The sequence below is a fragment of the Vigna angularis genome, chromosome 11 (assembly GCF_016808095.1).
Source record: "Vigna angularis cultivar LongXiaoDou No.4 chromosome 11, ASM1680809v1, whole genome shotgun sequence".
NCBI lineage: Eukaryota > Viridiplantae > Streptophyta > Magnoliopsida > Fabales > Fabaceae > Vigna > Vigna angularis.
This window is the reverse complement of record NC_068980.1, coordinates 9,519,733-9,546,929: the sequence shown is the minus strand read 5'-3', so window position 1 is coordinate 9,546,929 and position 27,197 is coordinate 9,519,733. Positions and strand designations below refer to the sequence as shown.

Below are 27,197 nucleotides of genomic sequence, written 5' to 3'. Positions count from 1 at the left end.
ACGCGTAAGAAGTTGTGGATGTTGGTGAGCCAACCCTTTTGCTAGCTGGCTGTCGGGGAGAGGTCCCCAGATCCCTCTCGCACTGCACGTGACTTACCCCCTCCCTCCCCCTTCCCTTCTCCTCTCTCTCTTTCCTGTCTCACTCTCTCCTTGGCAGCTCTGAAACAAAAAGCAAATCATCGCTTTCTTCTTCCATCAATCCAAAACTCAAATCTCTTTGTCTCTCATTTCTTGGTCTCTCTCACTTTCTTCTCTATCTCTCTCTGCTTTGGTTTGTATGCGTTAAGACGATTCCGCGCTATTAACGGCTGAATCAGATTCAAATGCTATTGGATGCCAATCCAGATTCAGACTGAATGCTTGGATCTGCTGCCGGTGAATTCACCTTTCCTTTTATGTCACTCATAATTTTCTTCCTTCTTTTATTCGCGTTCTTGCAACCGAATTCAATCCGTTTGTGTTTGATTCATGTTTCCGATGGCCTTGCATTCTCACTTTAGGCATTAGGCATTGTTCTGGCTCTGGCATTGGTGGTTTCGTATGGATTTGTTTAAGGCGTTTACTTATTTCATTTTTTTGATTTACTGTGAATGGAGTTGAGTCTGTGCATGATGTAAGTAGGTTCTCTGTGTGATCTAATGTGCGTTGGTATTGCGAAACTATTTGTTTTTGAAAATTTGAATTGGAATCGATGATTTGGCTGAACTATTTTGCACTGTTAGGGTTGAAATTTGAATTGAACTGTGCACGCATTCCTTTAGCAAGGTTACAGTGTTTTTTGCGTGCAGACTATTAGTGCTGTTGTGGTTTTTCTTGGGGATTTATGAGAGTAATACTCTATATTAGGCAGTTTCTGGATGTCTTTTTGTTTTCTGCCTTTGCGGCATACTGTATTGTTATTGACTTATTGTTATTTTTTTTTCTCTGTACTACTTGTCAAAATATGGAAATACATAAATAAACTAATACAGGAAAATGATTTAAAACAATACAAAATATTCCTGACCTCTCCCTTTGTTTGTTTAAAACAAATGTAGAAAACATAGAAATGGACAAGAATAAATGGAAAAGTGAAAACAAAGTTTATTACGGAAGGAGAATAGACTTGTCATCGAGTTGAGATGATCATTTTAGCTGGAAACTAATAGTACGTTTGAAATAAAAAATCTTGAAAGAAGCAAGAATCGGAGAGATTCTTTAGTATTCAAATTATAGGGTAATTAGAAATACTTTTGCGACTTTATTTGGTTTTGTGCTAGGAGTTTTCCTTTGGATGTGCAATGAATATTTACGGTAACCGATTGTGAAATGTCTTATGTATATGTCCTGATCTTTATCGACGAAGTGAAAGATTCTTTCTTGCTTCAGTGGGGCTGATCTTGATGATTAACCTTTATCATTTCGTATAAAGACCAATTTTATTATGAGCTATTGAACAACAACACAACATCAAAAAGCTTCACCACGCTAGCTGAGGATATTATGAATTAGTAAACAGTAAGAATATTTAAAACTAGTTGATATTACAATTTCAGTGTTGATGCAATAGCATTTGGAGTTACATTTGTAAGTAATGAATATATGGAAGTGGGCATTTCTGTCGTCAGCACATTATACAGTTGTGAATGGATGGTATTTGTCTTTCACAAGAATGGTTTGGTTATATGAATATTCTGCAGTAGCGCAGTATACTTTGTCTACATATCCAATATTTAAGATTTAAGATATGTTTGCACTTAAATCTAGATATTTGATATTTCTCACGTGTTTTTGTCATTATCTGCTTCAATAATTTAGGGAAATGTGTAGTGTTAAATACTTTGTATTAATTTTTTAATAACGGTAAAGTGCTGAATCGGAAATGGTCAGGAGATCTTAGTATGTCAACTTCTAGTCATGCATGATGCATTTTTTGTTTCCTTTGGAGAGTCGATATAGGTTACATTATTACAGGTCCAATATATGATGTTTATGGGTCTCACATGACTGATGATTTGTTGGAATAGTTGTAACTTGCACAAATAGGCTTACTCTTGTATTTTGAATTATTTGGACTTTAGATAATTATTACTTCCTGGTGTCCTAAGCTCACCAGAGATAATATCAGTTCTGAAAGTTTAACTTCTACGGTTCATTTGGGAATCATGTAATTACTGTCACGGGACTTATGAGTGGTGCAGTTTGGTCAATGCTAACAATTTTTCTATTTTTTTTTTGCAAAGATTTGTTTTTTGGCTCATGGTTGTAATGCTTCAGTTTCATGTGTAATGATTTTGAAAATTCGTTCCTTTCTATTATCAGATATTTATTATTTTAATATGCCATATCCTTGTTATTTGGTTCCTGCAGGTTACATGATCTCCCGAGTGAAGCAGTTGGGTCACTGAAATATTTATATCAATGATTTTGTATAATCAGAACTACCTTTAGCCTATCTCTCTTATGGGTTAATGATTGTGGCGAAATGGTTTTTCATTCCAAATATATAAGAACATGGAGGAGACACGAGAAGATGCAGGGCCGACAGAGCAAGGGCCATCTAATGTGTCGTGGTGGCCTTCAGATTTTGTTGAAAATTTTGGATCTGTTTCTTTGGATTCTCATGATGAGTCACTAAGTAATAAAGAATCTCCTGGACATGTTGTCAAAGATGTTTTGTCTTCTCAGAAAGCATCACAAACTCTCTGGCGCACTGGGATGCTTTCAGAACCCATACCAAATGGTTTTTACTCTGTTGTTCCGGTGAGGATTGATTTCTGTTACCTTCTTAGGGCGGCAGATGTCTGTTTAGAGTTGCGTTTTTTTTTGTTGCATACTGATAGGTTTCTGAACTAGAAAACCTAATCAATGAACACCCTCACACACTCTCACACCAGTATAAGGGAAAGAATATGAGAAAACTTGTATTATTCACAGAAAAGAATAGTCTGTACAGTCAAGATACAAGGGCATAATCCCCTTCACAGGTCTAAGGCCTGTCAACAATCAAAGTTCCAAAAGCTCCCCTCCCAACTAAACCAACAAACTATTTATACAACCTCTTTTCCCACTCCCTCTAACTGTTAGAAACAGTTAGGTTATTACAACTAATTATTCTTCTTTCTTTTGTATACTCTCCATTGCCTATCACATACTCCAAAAGCTGCATCCCAATTTTGATTTATTCCCTAAAGGGGGTAACCGTATTAGGAGTTCTACATTGAGTAGAATAAACTACTTGATGTGGTATTTAAGCATTGAGACTCTCCCATCTAACGGACTAGTATTTTGGGTGAGACTCTTCTCGTATTAAGTCTAACAATTGCCTGCACTCTTCTTTCTAGTTTCTAATCTCTTAAAATTTCTGGTCAAGGATCTCTCTTGAAAGCTTAACCTATTAGATAGAGTGCAGGTTTGAATATTGATTTTATATACCAATTTTTTTAATCCAAAATTGAATGAAGGTTTGTGTGTTGAGAGAGAGAGAGGGTTGTGCAGAACTGTTAATTTATTTTTCGTACAAGTGCTCAGGCTATATAGATTGTAGGAATAGCATTAACAATCTGCTGCTGCTACTTATTAAGGATTGTGTGTTGCATTATACAGATGTAGGTGGTGCTTGACACAATCTGCATATTATTGTTTAACTGAACATTTACATGTGGTGCTTTCAGAGAACCAACGGTGTCTCTTTAGCTTGTGTAAACTGCAAAATTGTTTTTTTATACTATCATTAATGATGAGCGGAAATATTTCGGAGCACCATATATTTAGTTTTGCATGGAAAGGGGAATTCAGTACAATCTGGAATTTGACATTGGTGACAATAAATATACGTTATTTTATTTGCAAGTGTTATTCTTTAAGTCTTTAGAACGTGGACCCAAGTACATGAAATTTCTTGTAGGGAGCTGATCCTGCTTAGCTGTACCAGATAATTTTTACTTAGTGATAGAGCTTTTACGTGTTTCAATAACCTCTTCTCATTATGGATCATGACATTGTTCTTTGAGTTTGTTGATGGTACCCTGGTTCTTGGTGTGTGGTGTGTGACTAAAATGGTTTTTGTCACTATTTTTTATAACATGCAGGAAACAAGACTAAAGGAACTTTTTGATAATATTCCTTCCTTGGACGAGCTTAATGCTTTGAGTGGAGAGGGTTTTAAGACTGATGTCATTCTCGTGGATTCAGAGAAAGATAAAAAGTTATCCATGTTGAAGCAATTGATTGTGGCATTAGTTAAAGGATTAAACTCAAATCCGGCTGCCATAATTAAGAAGATAGCTGGATTGGTATGTATTTGGTCACATCTTATCGTGTCACCCTTTTATTGTGCATAATAATATCCTAGCATATTATTGTTGCTTTAATGTCATTATTGTAACTTGGAATTGATTTTTTTCCTTCTATATAAATGTGCTTTACAATTTTGATTCATATTGTTTCAACTAATGCATATGATTATATTCCCAAACAATTTAGAAAATAGAAATTTCCAACATTGAATGGTTTTAACTTTTCAAGAAACATATTTATTTTAAACTCAATTTGGCTGGGCTGTGTTAATTTTTTTCCGGATATTAGTCATGACCGTTACAACTTTGTTTGGTAGAAATAATTTCACTACAATTGTTATTTACAAGGCTATTGATGGGTATTACAGGGATTAGATCGATTATGTAAGGGAGCATTTTTTTCTTACTGTTATTTAATTTATTTTTCTAAGCACAGTTAAAAATTTTGTATGCTTATTTTGACCTCTATTTCTAAACAGGTTTCTGATTTTTATAAGCGTCCCAATGTTGAAAGTCCAGCAAAAGCTGTGCTAGATGAAACCTCTCACATGTTAGAGAATCGAGGAGTCCAGATGCTGGGGCAAATAAAGCATGGTTCTTGCCGTCCTCGAGCTATCTTATTTAAAGTATTAGCTGATACTGTTGGTCTTGAAAGTAGGCTTGTGCTGGTAAGTTCTGTTGGTGGGCTCAATGGCTGTTATGTACACTGTCTGCACTTGATTGCCAGTTTACTTATGTCAAAGATACACACAAATTTACAATGCATTTAGCGGAAAAATTAACAATGCAAACTCAATGTTGTATATTAGTTTTGCCACCATGTTCTTTCCTAGTGGGATAAGGGTTTGGTTTGCTTTTGTTTTCATTTTGTTCTTTATTATATCCTATTTTATAAAGATATATCTTGTACTACCATTTTCTTTATCAGGGCTTGCCAAATGATGGAGTTACTGAATGTCAAGACTCGTACAAGCATATGTCTCTGATAGTTGTATTAAATTCTGTGGAAATGCTGGTTGATCTTATGCGTTTTCCAGGCCAATTGTTACCACGATCAACCAAGGCAGTTTTTATGACTCACATTTCTGGTGCAGGAGAGAGTGATTCAGCAGAAAATGATTCTTGTGATTCACCATTAGAACCGAACAGCCCTTTATTTGGGGTTTCAGAGAGGTTAGATCCTAACAAGCTTAAGAACTGTTATTATAGCTTGGGCTTGATTGCACTTTTGTCCCTTTAAATATGATTATGTTCCCCCTAATTTTAGTTACAACAATATTACGCTGTAGTTATATATTGCTGCAATATTGTTGCAACACTTTTTCCCTTATGTAGTATTATTATTGCATGTCATCTCCAAGTCAGCAAATTCTATAACTAAAAAGAATATTGTCTTACTTGATTTAGGGATGAGTAAAATCAATGAGTGTATGAAAAGATGAGAAGACTAAAGAACAAGGAATCTACAGCCTATGACACTTGATCCCTAAATTAGGTACACCAAAAAAACAGCTTTATAAAAGCTGTAGAACAAAATAATGATTTACGATTTTAACACTTCCTCTCACGTTGGAACATATAAATTGTACTTACTAAGCTTGGAACATATAAATTGAATTCTAGACTTGGTTAGAATGTTTGCAAGCTGATAACTATAGCTAAGAAATGTAGTAGCAACAATATAGATTTCTTTAGTGAAGAAATCAATCTCATGCGAAACTCAGCCCTCACACACACACAGAAACTGGAAAACGACTGTATATTATTCTGGTAATCAAGAATACACTGTATACGTCCAAAACTATCAAGGGAACACTTTCCCTTCACAGGATACAAGGTCCTGTCTGCACAAAAAGAATTAACAAAAGCTAACCCCGTTACAAGGCCCCTTTGCCTTCTTATAAAGGCAACCCAACCAACTAACCAATTGCTAACAGCACATACATCCCCTAACTGCCTAACCCCCTAATTAATTTCTTTTCCTCCTCTCATATACTTTTAAAACCCTATCAACAATCGATGTCTCTGTGTTTGATTTTCCACTAGAGGTAACTTGATTTCTTGGAAGAGCAAGAAATAAAGTATTTTGGCAAGATTTTTTGATTTAAGATAGTAAAGACTTTTTGATTCATGTCTTTTTCCAATCAGACAACTTGTACCTTCTTGTATGACAACGGAATTAGAATCAAAGGATAAAATAATTTAAACAGCAAGTCAATTGACTTAGAGAGTTTAAGCTATAAGGACAACGAGGAATGTACAAGACAAAATTATTAATCATAGGAGATAAAGTAAGTTGAACAATTCCTTGATATGAAGCATTGAATCCATTGGCTACAATAACAAGGCAAGGAGTTTTCAAAGCAGAGATAAATTTGAATGAGGAGCTGTTATGTATCCTCATATTGAAACACAAGAAACAAGGAAAAAAAGTAATGTTTTCTATACTCAGTAATTCTGAGTTCATACAAATGAGAATAAAGAACCAAAATCAGAGAGAATGTATGTCCCTCTGCCCTCCAAAAGTTCCCAGGTTCCTCCTTCTTTCCCCCTCCCCCTCACACTTTATTCTCCTCTAACCCATTCCCTCTCTCCTCTAACGAAAGATACTCAAATGATTTCACACCTGCCGCACCTGCCATTATGTTATTAAAAGATCAAGGACGTGTGCTTGTGGGCCCCCAAGAGATGGGTTTCCACTTCTTCCTCTCATAAACTTGGTGATTGTTCACACTCTTCCCTTGCACTCCTTCTCCTTCATTCATATTAGGAACTATTATTAGAAATGTGATAAGAGGCACTTAAATCAAGTATCTAAGGACCTTGTCCTGCCATACATTGAGAAATACATGTAAAGATTGAACTTTATTTTTGAAATTTGAAGATTTAAGACTAAAATATTCTTGGTACTCTTCATTAGAAAATTTGGTTTCTTCTTTTCAGATTTAAACACATGGACTGTGTTTTGTTGAAAATTGTGCAAGAAATAACAACTTTCTTGGGCATTATTAGATATTGTTAGTCACAATATCTTATATTTACCATATTTATGTGTATTTCCATATTTCCTTGTATTATTCTTCATTATAAATATATTACCCTATGTGTATTTTACACAAAGGGAGATTAACCTATACCTTGTTTTCACTATATTCAACAGGCATATGTGCATTGAGTATGTCCACTCTGGCTACCACATGATTCTTGGTTGCTATGACCTCCTCTTGCACAAGGTGCTACCTTTGTTGAAGTTTCAATAACTTTAGTTGAATTTTCATCTTTAACCAAATTAGGTAGTTGAAGAAGTCTCGTGACTAAGTTGTCCATTGAAGGGGTCTTATGAACAACCAGAAGTTGATCCCTTGCATGATCAAAATCTGAATTTGGACTTCTCAAAATCAAGGCTATATATAGCTTATCAAGTTTTTTGTTGATATCCTCCAAAGAGTTAGTTACAAGGAATCTCTTTAGTTCTTCTACTTCTACCAAAACATTTGTTGTATGTGAGATCATATCATGGTTGGTCTGTTTGAGGGAGACTACTTTGAGTTGCTTCAAAGAGTCATTAGCAAAAATGTCTTGGGCCTTCTTCCAAAAAAACATGTCTTGAATGTCTTGTTCAACTAATTATCATACAACAACACATGGTTGGAAGTCAAGCTTTTTCTACTTTTTCAACGGGAATAGCACAACCTCCCTTCTCTGAATGGTTATGGTATCCTTGACCAAGGAACCACAACTCCACTAAAACAGACTGTGCAAGTATTTGTTCCAATTGAGTTTTCCAGTTGCAATGGTGGAAGTACCAAAGAAAGGAAGGATGACACTTGTTTCAGGCATAGAGACCCGTTGGTATAGGGAGGATCGTGAAGAAGATTAAAAGACTGTTACTTATAAGTGTGATCCACACTTCAAGTTGGTTGAAACCGAGAACCAAGGGCAGAGTCATTCCCAAAAGAAGTGGACGAGTTTAATGGAGTTGGTTTGGCAAGATTCTAATAGGCGACAGAGTAGTGTGTGCACACAATAGGTTGTTTACTTATGAGAGCGAGTGGTTGTGGTTCAGGCCACACAACTTCTTAAGTTGAGTTGCCTTCATTGAGGCGTACCAGACACTAAGATTGCTGGTGGACAGCAGTCAAATAGGCAACTAAGAGGACAGAGCAAGATTTTATTGCTCTGATACCAACCTGAATTTAGGCATGAGTAAAATCAGTGAATGTTTCTCTTAACTGATTTTTTTTGTTATATATGTGAAAAGATGAGAAGAGTACAAAACAAGGAATAGCTAGAGCCTACCAATCTTAATCCCTAGACAATTTACACCCAAAAAGCAGCTTTATAAAATCTGTACATCAAAATAATAATTAACCATTTTAAATGTCTTTAAGTTTTTTGGAAAAGGGAGAACTATCAACCTAGGATGACATGTTGCAATTCAAAATTTTGGGGACCAAATAGGATGTCATTTTGCAATTCAAAATATAAGGGACCAAATAGGATGACATGTTGCAATTATGAATTGTCACACCCGTCAACTTTTATTTTTTCCTTTTGATTATGCATTTGCCAAAATTGTAAAGTATCTTGCCTTGAACAATTGGTCAAATACAACTTACAACTTCTCAATATTGGGTCAATAATAAATGAATTGTGACGTTATAGGCACAAAACCTTTGGAGCTTCATCTATATAGTTTATATATTTTCTTCCAGTTACAAGGAGTTGCCAATTGATTGGTTTTTGTTTGTCCCCTCTTTCAGTGTTGAGAAGGAGGAAAGCCTCCAGTTCCATAGAAAATTTGAACCATCTTCAAATGCATTGGGCCTTTCCTTGAGAAATGTGATGTTAAGATCAAATACCAGTTTGAGGTAACACGTTCCATTCCTTTTCAACTGTTTTTCATGGTGGCGTTTTTTTCATTTAGGATGCAGATGGTCCACTTTTTCCTTGCTCTGGATTTTGTTATATTTTAGTTTTTTGGTGTATACCTAGGGAATTTATTTTACTAGAACCTGTAATAATGCACACTACTATGTACCAACTGTTTCTTGTTTGAACTGTCTTGTCAATTATCTCAGCTTGTCTCATAGTGAACCCAACATTGGCACTACATTAGGTCGGCGTAGTCGGAGAAAGATCATTGCTGAACAGAGGACAGCTAGTTCAAGGTTATTCATTATTCGTTTTTGTTTTGAAGTGATGTGGGTATACATAAGTTTGGTTTAGGTTCAAAACATTAGGTTCAAAACACAGATCTATATTATTAATGATATTTGTTTTACTTTGTTGATCATGGTGCTTCAAAACTTTTCTCTCTTGATTAAGTCGATAAAGCTGTTAACTTTTCTTTAATGGCATTACAAGTGTTTTTTTTTTTGCTCTGGTTACTCCCTCTTATCTTGGTCTGTCAGTATGAGAAGGTTTAGAGTTTTGATGGCTAGAGCATGGAGTGTGATACTACAACGTATAGCTGTTGATATTGTTCTCAAGATAAGAAGGGAATGCCGTACTTATCCTGAACCCTATCCGATAGGATAGACTGGCCGCTCTTTCCAAATATGGAATATCATGTATATTCTCACAAAAGTAATGGTCGTGGTCTTTGTGAAATTCATCATTGCTCTATCATAGTTTTCATCTTTACCTTTATTTTGGAATTGACACTGGTTGCATTTTTACACTACACAATGGTTCTTCAAAGCAGTATAGATAAATTTACCTGACATTTAATTACCGATTACCCAGGGCACCCTTTGGCTGGTTTCAGACTGTAAAACTCTGTATTATGGTGGATAGGAAGAAGATTAAGAAAAGAATCATATAAGGAGAAATTGGTGATGATAAATTGCACATGGTTATCTGTGATGAAACATTTTATTGTAATCAGTATTGGCAGTTTAGAGGTTGGGGCTTACTACTCTTTTAGAAATTTCATGGCTTCTGAAGGTTGATGTGGTCACTAGAGTCTTCATCAAGTATTTTTGACTTACAAAAACTATGCATTTATGACTAAGGCATTGATGGTTAAATGGTTTAGATGTGGCACAGGTTGATGTCTTCTATTATATGCATACAGTAGCACTGCATGATGATGATTGGAGCAAACACACTCGTCAAAATTGCAGTGATGACACTGAATGAAATTTCACTTTGCTGGTTCTTTTGTGGTGCGAAGTGTTTAAAAATAATGCAATGAAGACCTAAGTTCTGTGAAAAGTGGAAACCAATTTTATTTTCAAATTTAAATCAATCATAGGAGAACATCTTAATTATGTCATGGAGTATTGGATTTGCTTTTCTTGCATATCATTTTTCTTTTTGTCTTTTATATTCGGATGCCCTTGTAATATGCCGACTCCTTTTGGTCTTGTACAACACGTCGGAATGAGACTTGTAGGGTTATTGTACTATCATTCAATATTCAAATATTTGAACTTTGTACCATCATTTTGATTTATTGATGCCTAATTTTTCTAAAATTCAGCTTCTATAATCCACGTAATCTGTCATTTGTGTTAGTATATTATTAAGTTGTTCTTTCTGGTGTTTGTGCACAGGCTTCTTTATTTCTCTGTACTTATTTTTTGTTTCTTGCATTCTTTCTATTGATGCATCCACATTGAAATTCTTGTGAATTTATTAGTAACTTATTTAAGGTCCAATACACCCTTACCTGGTTATTTTAGGGGAGATTTTTCATCGAATTTTTTTATTAGGACTTGTGACATGCCAAGTTTGCCTTTCATTTTGCATTAGTGGCATTTTTTAATGTTATTATTATGTATTCAGTGGAAAGGGTGTCTAGACAACATTCAAATTCTTTATGCTAATTTTATTGACGTATTCTCAGTCTTTGGGTTTGAAATATTTCTGGTTTTGCAGTCCAGAACATCCCTCATTTCGAGCACGTGGGCGGTCCATGCTTAGCGGTGATAGGACAGCATTTAGAGATTTTACTGATGATCAGGCTACATCAAGGTTCTCATCTTTTTTATCCTTACATAACTTCTTTTGCACTGTTAAGTTTATTACCCCTCTTGTTTTTGTAAGTATACTGCATCATTAGTTGTTACTAACTTTATTTATTTATTTGTTTAGGGTTTTCCTTACATCAGTATGGTAGTTATTTGCCTTTTTACTAGATTCCACACAGAATTGTTATGTTATGCAAAACTTTCAATGGGCATGCGTTTTAATCTTTAATATCTTAACATTCTGTCTGTCATTTAACTTTGAAATGTTGCCAAAACCTAAATAAGAAAAAAATTTAATCACCTTAATTACCATCAGTCTAGATGCAGGATTTGACTAGGGACTGTAGAAATTATTTGCCCTTCTGCTCAATAATTTGTTGTGGTCTGTTGCTTTTGAAGTACTGTTTTCTTACGATACCCATCATGAAAATATATCTTTCCTCTACTTTTAGGTTTGTTGAATTGAGAGGGATTAAGTAAAATGAGATTGTGTGGGCCAGCATTTACTTTTCTAATCGCTTGCAATAGTTATGTATGGAATAATGCAGAAATTTGATTATTTGTCCATGTTATTGTTAATCTCATGATTTCTTCTTATAGATATGGTTTATAAGAGAAGTTTGTCCATTTCTCAGATCTAGCTATAGGTCAGATGGTGCATCCTCCTCGTCAGAAGCCCGTAGGATAAGAAGAAGAAGCGTCAGCATTACACCTGAGATTGGAGATGATATCGTAAGGTTGATTGTTGTTCTAAGATGCTTCTGGGTTTATACTTGCTTCATTGTGAAGTGTGTTTTCCTTGGCATTTTATTTAATCTGTTTGAAATGTTTGACTGAAAAGCTGAAATTCCATTTTGTAGTATTTTTTTCTTTATGATTCATTCCTGTTAGACATATGCATACCCGCATCTATTCTTGGATTTGTTAAAGATGATAGCTTCCCTGGATCATTCTGTTCATGGAACACATTTGTTTTTGGTAGGTGTCTAGTTGATACACTTTTTTTATCTTAAATTTTTTGTCAAAGGTTTTCCTTTCATGTTACCTTCTGCATTTGTTTTGGTGTAGAGAGTTTGATTTTTGTTTTTCTCTTTAGTTATTTGGCTTTTCTGTTGTGCTAACGGACCATTAGTTGAAAGTAGAAAATGGTGTTACCATGACAACCAAACTGATCAAGTAAAGGTCCTTTTTATTTTATTTAAAATCTCCTGAAGGATTACAGATGCCCAGTGCACAGCTGGTAATTTGTATTTATTGAGGTTCATAAAACTAGGTCCAGTTGGGGCAAACATAATATACTTTGGCTTTTGAAGCTGGAAGTGATTTATTTGTGGATCAAATATAACATCTTTTGCTATTGGATGTTGTTCTCTTGATTTGTGACTTTGTTAGGTCATTTTTCTGTACTTGATATTACTCAATTCCAGGTAAATGAAGTGTGTGATTTATCTTGAAAATGATTTAGCTAGATGAGAGAAAAGATCTTTATTGAATTGAATAATCTGAGACAGTACGTTAGGATATACATAGAGAACTTTATCCCTAAAGTAATGATTGCAAAAGATCTCTATATTTGTGATGGTTGCAGTATCTTCTTGTAATTTGACAAAATATTTTCTCCTAACTCAACACTCCCTGTCAAGTTGGTCATTGAATATCTATCATTACCAGCTTCCTAGTGAAATTATGAAATCGTTGTGGGAAAACTTTTTGTAAAAAGGATTTGTTAGCTGATGCCTATATGGGACATAAGAAGTAGTGAGAAGGCCACTAACTAGTTTTTCTTTAATGAAGTGTTGATCTATCTCTACATGTTTGGTCCTACCATGCTAAACCTGATTGTGAGCAATGCTAATAGCTAATTTATCATCACAACATAGAGAGTAGGCACTTAAAATTTCACTTTAAGATCATTCAAAATAATTCTCAACCATAACAATTCACACAATGTGCCATAGTTCGAAATTTAGCTTCTACTCTAGACCTTGCAACAACATTTTTATTTTTCCTTCTCCAAATAATAAAATTTTCACTTAAGAACATGCAGTATCTTGAGGTGAACCTTCCATATGTAACAGACCCTACATAATTTGCATCAATATACACTTCCATATTTAATTTTTAATTTTTTGAACAATAATCCCCTTCCATATTTAATTTTTCATGTTTTGAACAATAATCCCCTTCCTAGTGTGTTGTCTTTGAATATTGAAGGACTTTCTGAATAGCTTGAAAATGTCGTTATCTTGGATGATGCATGAACTGACCGACTATATTCACAACACAAGCTGTCAAGTGTAGTGTGGGTTAAGTAAATGAGCTTCCCCAAAAGTCTCTGATATTGGCCCTTTTTCATTGTGGAACTACCTCCATCACTCTCAATTATGTGGTTCTGTTTTATAGGAACTCCAATGGTCTTGTAATTAATATTAACTTATTTCTTTGAGATCATCAAGAACATACTTTCTTTGGGACATAAAGTCCCTTTCTTTGTAAGCAACTTTTGTCCAATGAAGTACTTTAAGTTTCTTAGATCCTTCATCTTGATCTGAGCAACAAGCTTTTTTTTCATGATTTGTTTCTCATGTTAATCATCACCTACAAACATCATATCATCCACGTAGACCAAGAGTAGAATAAGTTTCCGTTCTAAGGAATGCTTGATGAACAAGTGATAATGTTGTCCACTTCAATAGGGTATAACCTTGACTCTATTGATACCCATGGATATCATAAGCTAAGCGAGTTTACCAAACCAAACAAATGGTGATGATGATATGAGTCCATACAAGGTTTTTCTCAACTTGCACACACTATTCCTTCTTTCCTAAAGTCTTGAGGAATCTTCTTGTAGACTTCTTTCTTCAGATGTTCATGCAAAAAAGCATTTTTGACATCAAATTGTTCCAACTCCCTACCAAAATAAGCTACCAATGAGAGAATGATTTTGACTGTATTCATCTTTTTCATAGGAGTGATTGTTTCCTTATAATCGACACTGTAGATCTAAGTAAAGCCTTTAGTTACTAACCTCCTTTGTACTGATCCAATGTGCCATCATATCCTTATTCTATGGGTCTTTACTAATATACTCATGATAGGTTCTTGGGTCAAGAAAGACCAAGAACTATCCAGATTCAATAGTAAAACACACTTTCTCTCTCTTCTCTTATAGAATCTTAGTGTCCTATCAACTCATCTCTTCACTCATGGCTTGAACCCAATTGTTATCCTTCAATGTCTCTTGAATTGATGTAGGGATTCTAATTGCATCAATTGTAGAGAGGAAACTGTGATTTTGTCTTGCATAAAAAGGTGTGTTTTGTGGACACAAAATAAGAAATAGGATTGGTACTAGACTTTGCTCCTTTTCTCAAAGCATTATTAGGAAGGTCAACAATGTTAGGTTCACAACATTTAAGGTATTTGCTAAAGGTTCTCGTGTGTCAGAAAAATAAACACTTACCCCTTGTTCAGACAATTGGAACTTGTTTGTGGATCAATTTGGGTTGCTTCTATCTTCTTTGATATTGTATATGGAAGGATCCATTTAAGCGTTAATTTTGGGAGTTGATCTTGATTCAGGAACGAAGTTACCTTTGTTAGGAGTAGCTTTAGAAGCATCCATGAGAGATGTGCTAAGAGTATTGCGAGTAGTATTAAGATGAGATTGTTCTTGTATCTAAAGGACAAAGGATGACTCAAGAGACTAAAAAACTCAGCTTCTATAGAGTCCTCACCCTGGGACACATGTAATAGTAATTGAAAAATGACATTCATTGAGGTAAAAGAACTTTTTACTTAGATGGTTATTATGATGTCTCTTTTTATCATAGGCATAATCAATGAACATACTTTTAACAACTCTAGGACCTAACTTCCAATGAAGTTGACTGTGAACATGGACAAACATGACACATCCAAAAACCTGACTTTGAAGGCTAGAGGGTAATTGCTTGATAAGATAAAACAACTATTAGAAAGTGGGTTTAAGCCTAACTCAAACCTAGAAAACCGGCTTGTAAGGTAAGGTTTGCACCTCACTTATATATTATAAATTGGCCTTATCTTTAGTCGATGTGGGACTTCCAATACACCACCCCCCTTCACGCCGAGGTATAGACATCCCGTGCGTGATAGTAGAAATTGGGTGGTCCGATAACGGTTCGACAACGGGTGGAATAAAAATGCCCAAGAAGCAAGAAATATCGTTAGGATAGGCTCTAACCATGGTTCTGATACCATATTAGAAAGTAGGTTTTAAGCCTAACTCAATCCTACAAAACCGGCTTGTAAGATGAGGTTTGCACCTCACTTATATATTATAAATTGGCCTTATCTCTAGTCGATGTGGGACTTCCAACAACAACAATGATGACAACTTCATAAGGTTCAACTTATGTTTTAGCGTGAATTAGAACTTGTTTTGGACATTGATTTAGTTTCTATAACAAACAACAATGAATAAAGAAACTCAAGGAAGCTTACCACTAAATGCAAATTTAGTCCAAGAGGATTGTTTAAGTGTGAACGTTTGCTTTCAAGAGATAAGCAAAGATTGTATCAACAACATAAAATATTATTGAAGACAAATAGTTGGCAAAAATGAATAGAGATATAAACTATACAACTACACAAAAGTAAACAAGATACAAAAAGAAAAGAATGGAAAGACTTATTGGAATGGAATAAGAGTTGTGCTAGAAGGTGGGGGAAACTTGATCTTCTTGATAAGCTCCATGAAGTTTTGTCACTTGACTCATAAGAGTTCAAGGTAAGACTCCAAGTTCTCACAAGAGTTTTCTCTCAAATCTCAATTCTCATAAATTCCAAAGTAAAGGTTCAATTAGAAGTGATGGCTATTTATAGCCAAACCAACCCATAATGCCTACTTAAATACAATGTTTAATGAATGAAATGCAAATGTGGCTTCTAAAGCACACGTCGTGGTTGAAAGTGTCAAATACAAGTAGAATTCAGAATTCAATTTTCAAATTTCAAAAAATAAAATCAAAGAATATCTTTAATTGGCTAGATTTAGAGGGTGTGGGAACCATGCCTTGGTCATTATTTTCATGCCTCTTGTGCACTTGCTTCTCGTGCTTTTTGTTGATTCCTTGGTTGGCTGAAGTTCACTCTTGAGTATGGCATTTAGGCTTGTATTCTTTTTTGTTTTGCTCACTTTTCCCTTGAGTGTTGGAAAGCTATTTGGGCTTGAAAAGACCCATCTAAACCTAATTACTACTTACACTTCAAAAGAAATAAAACCCTATGAATTATTACTTCAAGAAATACAAAATAAGGAAGAAAGAGAAATATTTTGTTGAGTAAGAACCATTTGTCTTGGCATGCTTCTTGTAAATCTTCTACGTATGATGTGTTATTCATTTTCTTCTGATGTGTTATTCATTTTCTTGTATCATTCATGCACTGATCACGACTTCGATGCAATAAGATTTAGGAACAAACATTTGAAAGAGAAGAGTTTGTTTTTTCTTTCAGCAATGTCTTTTTGTTGTGTATTCACACATATAATGAATGTAGACATGTCATGAATTACAAATTTCCTCTCATTATCATAGTGCAAACATTTATTTGACTTTCATATGGAAGAACTTGACAAAAAAAGTAAAAACTTCAAAATTTTCTTTGATGTGGAAAATCCATGTGACATGGGTACAATCATAAATAGAAGTGACAAACCATTCAGTATGAGATATACTAGAATTTTATGCATGCTCCCAAGCAATGAACCAAATAAAAAAATGAATACTTTTTATTTTACTTGGTTGATACTTGTCTTGATGGTGCTTTGCAAATTGACACACTTAACACTTGAATGGCGTGACAAACCTTTTAGAAAATAAATATTGAAACATAGACTTCAAGACATAAAGGCAGATGTCCTAGACGATGATGGGGAAACCAAATTTGAGAGAACTCATAAGTAGTGTAAGAATTGAGTCAGGTGGTTGTTGTTTGTCTTCTGATAATATCTTTTGTTCTTAAGTTTTCAATGCAATACAACCCTTCTTGTTTCAAAATAGTTTCAATCATCCTCCTTGTGACAAGAAGTAGACAATGAGAGAGAAAGGTTACAACAAAATAGTTTAGGTTGAGTAAGTTTTTTTTTTTTTTTCTTTTTTTTTCTTTAACTAAAATAAGGTTATTAGGAAGTTTCAAAACATAAAGGACATCTCTATGGTTGACGGATGGCTAAAGAGAAAATTGCCATGTTTAGTTTTAGTTACATAGTTCCCATTGACTAGAGTAATGTGGTTACTAGAAATATATGATGTTAAAAGAGGTGAATGAGGAGTCACATGGTTTATTTTACCAGAGTCTAGTACCTAAGAGTCCTCACATGGTTTTATAAACATTAAAAGAGGATTGGAGTTCTTACTGCTCCTGGTTAGAGAGCAAGTACTAAGAAGTGACTTACTAATAAACTCCATGAGAGTTTAGTCATTCAACTTTAATACTTAGAGCAAACATTCCTTTTTCAATCAAAGAGGATAAAGGAGTCTTGCCAAAAATTTTAGAAAAATAAATTACTTCAGAAGCTTTCCTTGAGGATTGACCTTTTAGCTCTGCTAGGCGAATGAAAGCCTCCCTCTTTTTGTGTAACTTGAAGGACTTCCCCTTGGTGTGGCTAGATGATGATGTTGAGATTCGTATAGTCTAACTTGTCTAGAACCAGTAGACCATCCCTTTGAAGTATTTTAGTGATAACAAATATTGAATGTGATTTATACATGTTGGAAGTCCCACATAAGTGGGTGCAAACCTCATCTTACAAGCTGATTTTGTAAGATTGAGTTAGGCTTAAAATCCATTTCTTAACAAGGTATTAGAATTAGGTTAAAGCCTATCCTAGCGAAGTTTGTTGTTTCTTGAGTCTATTGCTCCACCTATTATTGGACCATCATTAATTTCTAGTCTCATGCTTGGGATGTATATGTCTCGACGTGAATGAGGTGTGTTGGAAGTCCCATATCAACTATAGATAAGGTCAATTTATAGTTTATATAGTGGGTATCTTTCAAGCCGGTTTTGTAAAGTTGAGTTAGACTTAAAGTATATTTCTAAACGCATGTTTTATTCTATGAACTTTCTAATGTGTGTTCTGTGCAAATTGTAGCTCTCTAGATTGGCTAGTATTCATCCATAGTTGTTAGATGTCTCATCGATATTTGTCTAAAGCTATAATTACCTATATGTAATCAATTGCATAATTAATAAGTTTACATGTTCAAAATTAGCTTTAATTGATTAAGTGCACAAAGCACAACCTACATGGAAACATGTTTTACAATATTCTCATATTACCTTTGAAAGGAAACTGAAGCAGTGTGCATCCAATAAATTGATTTTATCTTATTACGTTTTTATTGCTTGTATTTGAATTGTTTCCATGATAAGCCTTGCAAATATTAGAATATGTATTAAATATAGGTAGTTGTTACGAATGTAGGTAGTTAGTAGTTGTATTTGAAGACTGCAATATCCTACCATCCACCATCGGCCATGCTAGCCTACCGGTACCGCCTTTTTGTCACCATAACATCTCCACAAGGCCCTTGGGACCAACTTGTCCCTGTTTCAACTTTTGTTTCTTCATTTTGGCTTTGGTTGAGAGGCTCCTCTCTCTCTCATACTCTTATTGCACCACCATTTGCCATCTCTTATAGTTGGCATTGGTTGTGGAGTGTATGTTGTTGAAATTCTGATTGTTGATGAATTTTTCCTTCAACTTGTCTTTCTTTTCTGAAAGTGGATACAAACGTCCTCAAACGTTCCTTTTGTTAGAGAATTGACCGCACCAAAAATCAATGTTTCTCCTTACATGTTTTCCTAGCAATACAACAAACACCTTCCATTTTAGTAAGGTTGAACCACATTTTTTCTAAAAAAGAATATGAAGAATATTTCAGTTTGAAGTCTGGCAGCCAAGCACAACCTTTCACTAGTTTGTCTAAAGCTTGCATCTCTCAAACCTTAGAAGGTCAAAGTCCATGGATAACTAACTAAGATGGTTCCAATAACATTTATGATAATGCTTCCTTATTTTCTTTCATTTTTTATGTAAAATTCCTCATGCTATTACTTTAGGCAATGGATCCAAATTCACTTTTCAAGAAGTTGGTCAAATCTGTCTTTCTTCGTCTTTGAACCTAAAACATGTTTTTTTTGTCCCTAATTACCCTTTTAATATAATATCCTTAAGTTAATTTACTAAATCTTTAAATTGTTCTATAATCTTTGGTGCAAATTTTTTTATTATACAAGAGTGTAATACAGGTCCTGATTGGTGAAGGACATGAATATAAGGGACTCCAATATCTAAGCACTAGATCGTTAATGTGTTGTTTAGCATCCCCATCTCCCAAGCTTTTGCATGACCTCTTGAGTCATCCACATTTATGAAAATTAAAAGGGATGATTCCTGAACTTAGCAAACTCCAAGTCTTAGAACGTGAGTCATTTCAAACTCCAATTTTGTTTTCTCTATAATTCATTTTGATATTTGAGATCCAAGTTGGGTCTCATCTTTCGTATTTTTTTTCTCACTTCTATCATTGAAAATTATTGTTGTTCAGGTTTACTTAATGAAAGATGGATCCAAACTTTTTGAATACTTTTTTCTCGTTCCTTAATGAAATCAAGAACCAATTTGGTCAAGTGATCAATATCTTAATGAGTGACAATGCAAAATAATATTTTTCTCCTGGTTTTTGAACTGTTTTAAACTCACATGGCATTTTACACTAGTTTATGTGTTTTCATATACCTTAGCAAAATGGTATAGCAAAGACAAAACATATACACTTATTCTGTCAGATATTGAGCCTTGTGCGGGTAGACCTAACAACTGTGGCAGTTTCTTTATGCTGGGAGCTTTTGGCCCTTGCGCTTCCCTTTTCTGGTAGTGCTTGGCAATTAAAAGGAGAACCGGGGCAAAAACAAAGTTGTAAATATAGAGCTTCTAGTGAAGCTAATCGGTGGGGCTTCTACTTTCAAGGCTGGACCAAACACTGCCTTTCTCTGTTGCATATGGTCTTTATGCTGTAGTGTGGTGGATTCAACTTGAATGTAATGCAAAATTTTAGTTGCAGATGCCTAGTTCCTCTTTTATGGAACAGACTTTGTTCTAGTACATTGGAGGTGTGCGGACTCTAACAGGCACAGGGGACGGAGATATCAGAGGTTGAATCTTTGTCATTATATACGAGCAAGCCAGTGCTGATTTAGCAAAGCTTATCAAAAATGGTTTTCTTTAACTAATGCGAAAGGGGTGCTGGATTAGCTTTTTCATTTATTTTTCTTAATTTGTTCTTTCCTTACCCCTCCCCTGTTTTAAGAGGGTTCCTTATCCTCTGAGCTATGTATATCTCTCTGCATTCTTTATAGATGTTGTGTGTAAAATATAAAAGCATTAAATCTGAATTGCTTGATCAATTAATCTTTATTTTAAATATAACTTCAGAGTTGATTAATCTGGTTCCTGCTTTAGGATAAATAACTAAATCAAATAATGCATGATTGTGATATGTACATGTGTTGAGTACAATTAATGATACTTCTTTCCAAATATCCAAACTTCTTAGTTATTTGTTATTTTATATGTTCAATGTTTTGTATGTGTGTTGGTAAGAAAGTAGTTTGAAATACTGTGATAACCCAGGTTCGATTCAATGTAGGGCTGTACGTGCTATGAATGAAACTCTGAAGCAAAATCGTCTCTTGAGAGAACGAGGGGATGATAACTCTACGAACAATAACAGTAGTGATGCAAATCTTCAGAAAAATGTATGTCTGCATTATTTTGGTAACAGTGGAATATGCTATTATTTAAACCTTCTAAACCTATATATCTAGTCAATTGTTTACGTAGTCATGATAATCCCATCATTTTGTTGACTGATTTCCATATATCTTCTGATTTGGTTTCTCAAATCATCTTATGTTATTTAAATTACTTTAGTGTTGTCCTGTCTGGGAAATCTCAGCTTAAGAAATTATCTTCTCTGTTCTAACATTTCTATTTGGTTCTGCCTTGTCTTCTTTGCCAATTCTAATATTTGTGTGTCAATTTTGATTTATTGATTTTGGTTCGTAGCCAAAAATATTGTACTGCAAGGCCATTTGTTAGGCAAGATCATGTGAGGTATCCCAAACTGGTGCATTGTTGCATAAAACAGTTTATGCAGTATGTGTAAGACATGAAAATTTACCAGACATTTATGCTGTAATAAAATCAGTAAGGTCTTGATGATGGATGAAAAGGGGTCAATGATCTTTAGAATGAAGTTTAAGGGTCAAAACCGTGCCTGTATTGGTGGTTTGCACAGTACTTGCCACTGCCAGATAGATTTGGGTCTGAATTCTGAGGGCTTCCATGGACAAATTGAATGTATTTGTGGACCTGGTTATTATTAATATCTACCAAGAAAATTAGGATCCGGTATAAATAAGATAGAAAAGATAAGTGAAACAGTAAGAATTTAGATCCTAGAGTTCGATTACATCACAAGAGCTAGTTATGCTGTCATAATTAGTATTCTTTTTGTGAAAAAAATGTATTTCAAATTTACGAATATTTAAATGGATGTGTAATTTCTTCCGCAAGATTTATGATAGTCCTTTTTCTATAAGAATTGGAACTCTGTATGTACTTCGAAGGGAAGAGATTAAACTCAATACTTCGAAGGGAAGAGATTAAACTCAATACGCCTAAATAACAAAACAAGGTCCATATAGAACACATGACCAGAAATAGAACCACCACCAAAACTGAGCTATGACTGAAAATATAAAGTGAAATAAAAATTTGTGTAGATAATTCATAATGCTGATATAAGGTAGAATATTGAGACAATTTGATATTAAAAATAAGCCCTGCAAGTTTGCACATGGTTTCCAACCTCGCATGTTAAAAAATTATTATTGTATGGAAGTTAGTGTCTCTTGAATTATGTATATATTTTTCTATTCATGGTTTTAGTTTCACCATGTGTTGGTTTGGTCCAAAAAATAATTGGATTTGCTTTTGTTCAAAACGAGAATCTTGTCTTTTTACTCGTTTTTAGGAGAGGGAGAGAGGGGTTTGCTTATTCAGTTAAGTTTAACATATTCTATGCTCTACATGTGATTCTTATTCTGCTGACAGGTGTCAAATTTTCATCTTGATGGTCATGATGCACTATATTCTCGTCAACATGACCAAGGAAACTCACAAAAGGCAATGTCATTACCATCTTCACCTCATGATTATAGAGGTCATTCTTCGGAGGGAATTGGACTGTCGAGACAAGGAGTGAATGATGAAATGGAGTCAACTTGGAATAAAGTACTGGAATCTCAAATGTTCAATAATAAACCTCTTTTACCATACGAAAAATGGAATATTGACTTCTCTGAATTGACTGTTGGAACTCGGGTAGGAATTGGTAAGTGTTACTTCTCATTTAATAACACATGAGTTGTTATCTGCCCTCTAAATGATTTGAAAACATTCATATGGGCATGTTAAAGAGAGTCGTGATTTAATTGCAAGGATGTTTTTTAGTCAATCTGTCCGGCTAAATCACAGACCAACATTTTTTGGGCTGGATTTCTACATTTCTGGGTTGGGTTTTGGTAGATTTAATCAGACCTGTCCATTATGTTTCTGTGTTGGATTTGTGAATGATCTGATCCAAATCTCTGACAGCCAATGGTAAAAAAGTTGGTGCCCAGCCCCTCAAAAAAACGTCAGTACTAAATATTCTTCTCCCACGTAAATCAATGGATGACTTTTTCTTTTCTTCCTATATTAAATTTCAGTTTCATCAATTTCAAAGATTGGGTTTTGTCTTAGAAATAGAATTCTTGGGAATAGGATTCCTGGGAAATTTTAATAAATATTTATGGTTATGATTCAATTTTCCTTGGAATTGTATGTATACAGTCAGTTATCATGGGAAAGATTAGTAACCTTATTGTCATTACCAGAGTTTTATTCCCACTTGTGAAGATGGGAAGTTTTGTTCTCACTTATCCACAAATTAGCATTTTCAAGAATATTTTATACAAAAGAAATATTTTCATTCTATTTATTATGTATGGGAAACTATAATTCCCAAGTCACTTTCTTAGGAATTTCTTAACATTCCTGAAACCAAATGTCACCTTAAAGGTTAAATTGTAAAAGGAAAGAAGTAAAGAAGAAGAAAATGAAGTGCCGTTAGGTTTCAGTGAAAGTAGTAGTGTCATTAATCTAAACATGTTTCTCTCCTTAAGCTGTTTTTCTTTTGGCTTCTGCTATTTCTGGATAATACAACTATGGTGTTTGTTTTCCTTTTGTTTTACATGTTCGGTGTGTTATTTCTTGAGAACTACTAGCAGCACTTGGATTGCATTTCTACTGTTGATTTTCCCCTTGTTTCTTTGTGTCTGGCAAGTTTACAAAAGTAGTGTAACTAGAAGAGTATTGGTTAAGAATGATAGCTTCAGACATTTGATTGTCTTGGGCTACTAAACCTTAGCTTGAAACATTTGATTTGAGGTTTGAGTAGGCACAAGAGGGAAATATCTCAAATTGATTTGCTTTATTAGAAAGGAGTTATTTTGTTTACTTGGAGCAGATTCATGTCATGCAATTGAGTGGAAGTGTGCTATTCAACTTTAAAAATAAAATTTTCTTTTTGACATGTTTATGGTCACTGCTAAATTACTATTTCGAGGGAGTTCTTGACTAAAGAAGTAGTTGCTTGAGCATTGCTGTATTGTTCTTTTTCAGGTTTCTTTGGAGAGGTTTTCCGTGGCATATGGAATGGCACAGATGTTGCAATCAAGGTTTTTCTAGAGCAAGATTTAACTGCTGAAAATATGGAAGATTTTTGCAATGAGATATCTATTCTGAGGTATATTGCCATTCAGAAACTGTTTTTCAGCATTTTTTTCTGTTATATCTATACATTTTCTGACTCTTTTCTCACTGGTGGTGCTTGTTTTCCTCCAGCCGACTCCGACATCCTAATGGTATTTTCCAACATCCTTACTGTGTACTTTTTTCTATAGTTTGACTTTTTGTGTTGTCCTTGAACATTTAGTTGTCTTGATACGGTAATCAATGGAATTAAATCTGAACTGTTATCTTTTATTATTTCAACTGATATTTATAATTATTTTATTAAATATTCTTACTCAAAAAGAATGTCAATAATATTGTACACACTTGGTTATAATAAATCTCATGTAGCTTTTTTCCCTGGAAATCAGCTGTTATTTATTTAGTAATGAAATTATATGCAGTTATATTGTTTCTCGGTGCATGCACAAAGCCTCCACGGTTGTCAATGGTTACAGAATATATGGAATTGGGATCGTTGTATTACTTGATACATTTAAGTGGTCAAAAGAAGAAGCTTAATTGGCGGAGAAGACTAAGGATGTTACGTGACATATGCAAGTAAGTTTATGGTTATTCTGTTCATACTTCAGAATCTTATCCGTTTCATCGGCATTTATGTTATAAACAGGTGTTGCACATTAATTACTACATTGTTGTCTTTCAATAAACCATAAAATTCCCCTGCCAATTTACTTTCACCTTGAGAAATAGTTGTCAAATTTTTGTTAATTGTGGAGCATAATTTTTTTTTTTTTTTTTGTGGTTGTCACTATTTAATTAATAAATTATTACTATGATTATATTTAATTTTATTATTTAATACGTTTAAAAAAACTGTTTTTGCCACCTGTTTGATAATGATTTAAAATATGACCTATGAATACCTTGGTTGAATATTCTGTTCAGTTTTGAGTTTTATGAACATTGGTATAAACGTACCCCATTTCTGGAAAGATTACATCTGGTCTAACAATATTGACGAGAATAACTTGCTTGTGTAGGGGTTTGATGTGCATACATCGAATGAAGGTTGTTCACCGTGATCTGAAAAGCGCAAATTGTCTGGTGAATAAGCATTGGACTGTGAAAATATGTGATTTTGGGCTTTCAAGATTAATGACAGAGTCTCCTATGAGAGATTCTTCCTCGGCTGGAACTCCGGAATGGATGGCTCCTGAGCTCATTCGAAACGAACCATTCACAGAAAAATGTGATATCTTTAGCCTTGGGGTGATAATGTGGGAACTATGCACATTGAGCAGACCATGGGAAGGAATACCACCTGAGAGGGTATAATATTCAACACATTATATGTTCATCTTGCGTGATAGTTTCTATTTTTCTGTCATGTGCTTCCTTAAAGAATTTCCATTTTTCTCTGCTGGACTAGGTGGTCTATTCCGTTGCAAATGAGGCTTCCAGATTGGAAATACCAGAAGGCCCTCTAGGAAGGCTTATTTCAGGTCCCTGCAACTTTCCTTTGTTACGTGTTGATGGAAGAATTCAGAATCGTCTGCTTTAACTAATTTTTACGCGTTTTTTTGTCTGCAGATTGTTGGGCAGAATCCCATGAGCGGCCAAGTTGTGAGGAGATTCTTTCTCGTTTGGTGGACATCGAGTACTCCTTGTGCTGAAGCAATATCTTTTGTACATAGAAAACTTTGGGTAGAGTTTTTACATTGTATTATCGGCTGATGTTGTGGACTATTTGTGAATTTTGTTCGTTTTCGCAGAACGTGCGAAGTATGAATCCATAGTTTATCCCTGTGCTGCAACTGCATCTCGTTCTGGGCCAATGAGAAAGATGAGATCAATCCATCTCTCGTATTTTATTTACAATGAAATTCAAAAAAACAACAGTGTCTGGGGAAGAATAGTTATTCCCGATCCCAATTGGATAATAATCTTGCAGTTTTATGAAGTTTATTTAAATATTTAGATTAAGTTGGTTCCATGTAGAATATCATAATAGAAATAAATTATCATATTTTTAAATTTTAAATTTATATTTAAATACTATTTTTATTCTTTGAGGTAATTATGTAATATTTATATTCTTCTGTTGCTATCATTTTACTCGAATGTATATAAACATAATTGTTTAACAAATATGGTTAAATGTAGATACCTGGTAATATTAGACAAGTATAAAAAACAAGAAAAAATCCTGTAATGACCAAAATTGGGTTGGATAGATATATTAAAAAAGCAACTCGTAATAATTGCTTTAGATTTGAATTAAAAATAAAACCTAATATCCCTTAACTCCCTTGGTTATTGTGCTGAAGCTTCTTGAGAGTATCAATTTAGTCATGGTTTTGTTGCCTAATGCATGACCTCAGTGTCTCCTGTTGCTGGGGCAGTAGATGATTATCTACTCAGTTGTACGTCCCTTATATATATATTAGATGTTTTTGAGAAAAAATCATGAAATGATCAGTCAGTAGTATTCCATTTTTTTTATTCTAATTGCAGTAAAATAGAACTAACTACTGGAAATTACGCATGGAACAGGGATTTCAATACCATACCGAATGAGCAAAAGAAGACAAGCAATGTGTAAATGCTAAACATGCAGGGAAAACTGGAGCTAATGAACTGCATGTACAGTCCAGCGCAATAGAGTGAACTTCTGGTGATTATGGGAGAATGTCTCCTACAATTGTCGGGATTTTCTGGAAGATGCTGAGAACAATACTCCATAGTGAATGATGTTGATGACGACCATGAATGGAAAGTTGCAGAACTGAGATAGAGTCACATTAAATAGAAAGGAATTTGATCTCCTCATACCAAACCAGTTCTAGAGATGTGAAGATCTCCCCAGAGTTCCATCACGAGGTTATGAAGACCAATGAAGGAAGGGCAAACAGTGAGCCTCAGACAAGCCTAGTTCTACCAGCAAGCACCTGGAGAGGACACTCGACTGTTTGTCGGTGTTGCTGTCCGTACATTGATGGTTCCCTTGTTCTAAGGACTACGAAATTTCAATTGCTCCAAAACCAAGACCAATCTACTTTCGATATACATTCAACAAGTTTAGAAAAT

At 34.5% G+C, this 27,197-nt stretch overlaps 1 protein-coding gene across 3 annotated transcripts; it reads left to right on the top strand.

Annotated features, from left to right (window-relative positions):
* On the top strand, positions 1-27,197 carry LOC108334083 (serine/threonine-protein kinase EDR1). 3 transcript variants are annotated; one of them, XM_017569713.2, is made up of 18 exons: positions 1-375; positions 2,350-2,742; positions 4,071-4,274; positions 4,757-4,945; positions 5,206-5,450; positions 9,041-9,148; positions 9,359-9,448; positions 11,163-11,258; positions 11,890-11,991; positions 20,956-21,064; positions 22,425-22,704; positions 24,036-24,159; positions 24,258-24,277; positions 24,551-24,707; positions 25,151-25,439; positions 25,540-25,612; positions 25,701-25,814; positions 26,664-27,197. In XM_017569713.2, the coding sequence occupies exons 2-17, from the start codon at positions 2,494-2,496 to the stop codon at positions 25,781-25,783; spliced, it is 2,418 nt and encodes an 805-aa protein (XP_017425202.1). In that variant the 5' UTR covers positions 1-375; positions 2,350-2,493; the 3' UTR covers positions 25,784-25,814; positions 26,664-27,197. The 3 variants fall into 3 exon arrangements, with proteins under 3 accessions (XP_017425202.1, XP_017425201.1, XP_052726351.1); XM_017569712.2 differs by lacking the exon at positions 26,664-27,197 and having other exon boundaries at positions 25,701-26,093; XM_052870391.1 differs by lacking the exons at positions 9,359-9,448; positions 26,664-27,197 and having other exon boundaries at positions 25,701-26,093.

Coding starts and splice junctions, on each gene's coding strand:
- LOC108334083 (XM_017569713.2), top strand. CDS start 2,494: ATGGAGGAGACACGAGAAGATGCAGGGCCGACAGAGCAAGGGCCATCT. Junction 4,946..5,205: donor TTGAAAGTAGGCTTGTGCTG/GTAAGTTCTGTT, acceptor TTTCTTTATCAG/GGCTTGCCAAATGATGGAGT. Junction 9,449..11,162: donor CAGAGGACAGCTAGTTCAAG/GTTATTCATTAT, acceptor CTGGTTTTGCAG/TCCAGAACATCCCTCATTTC.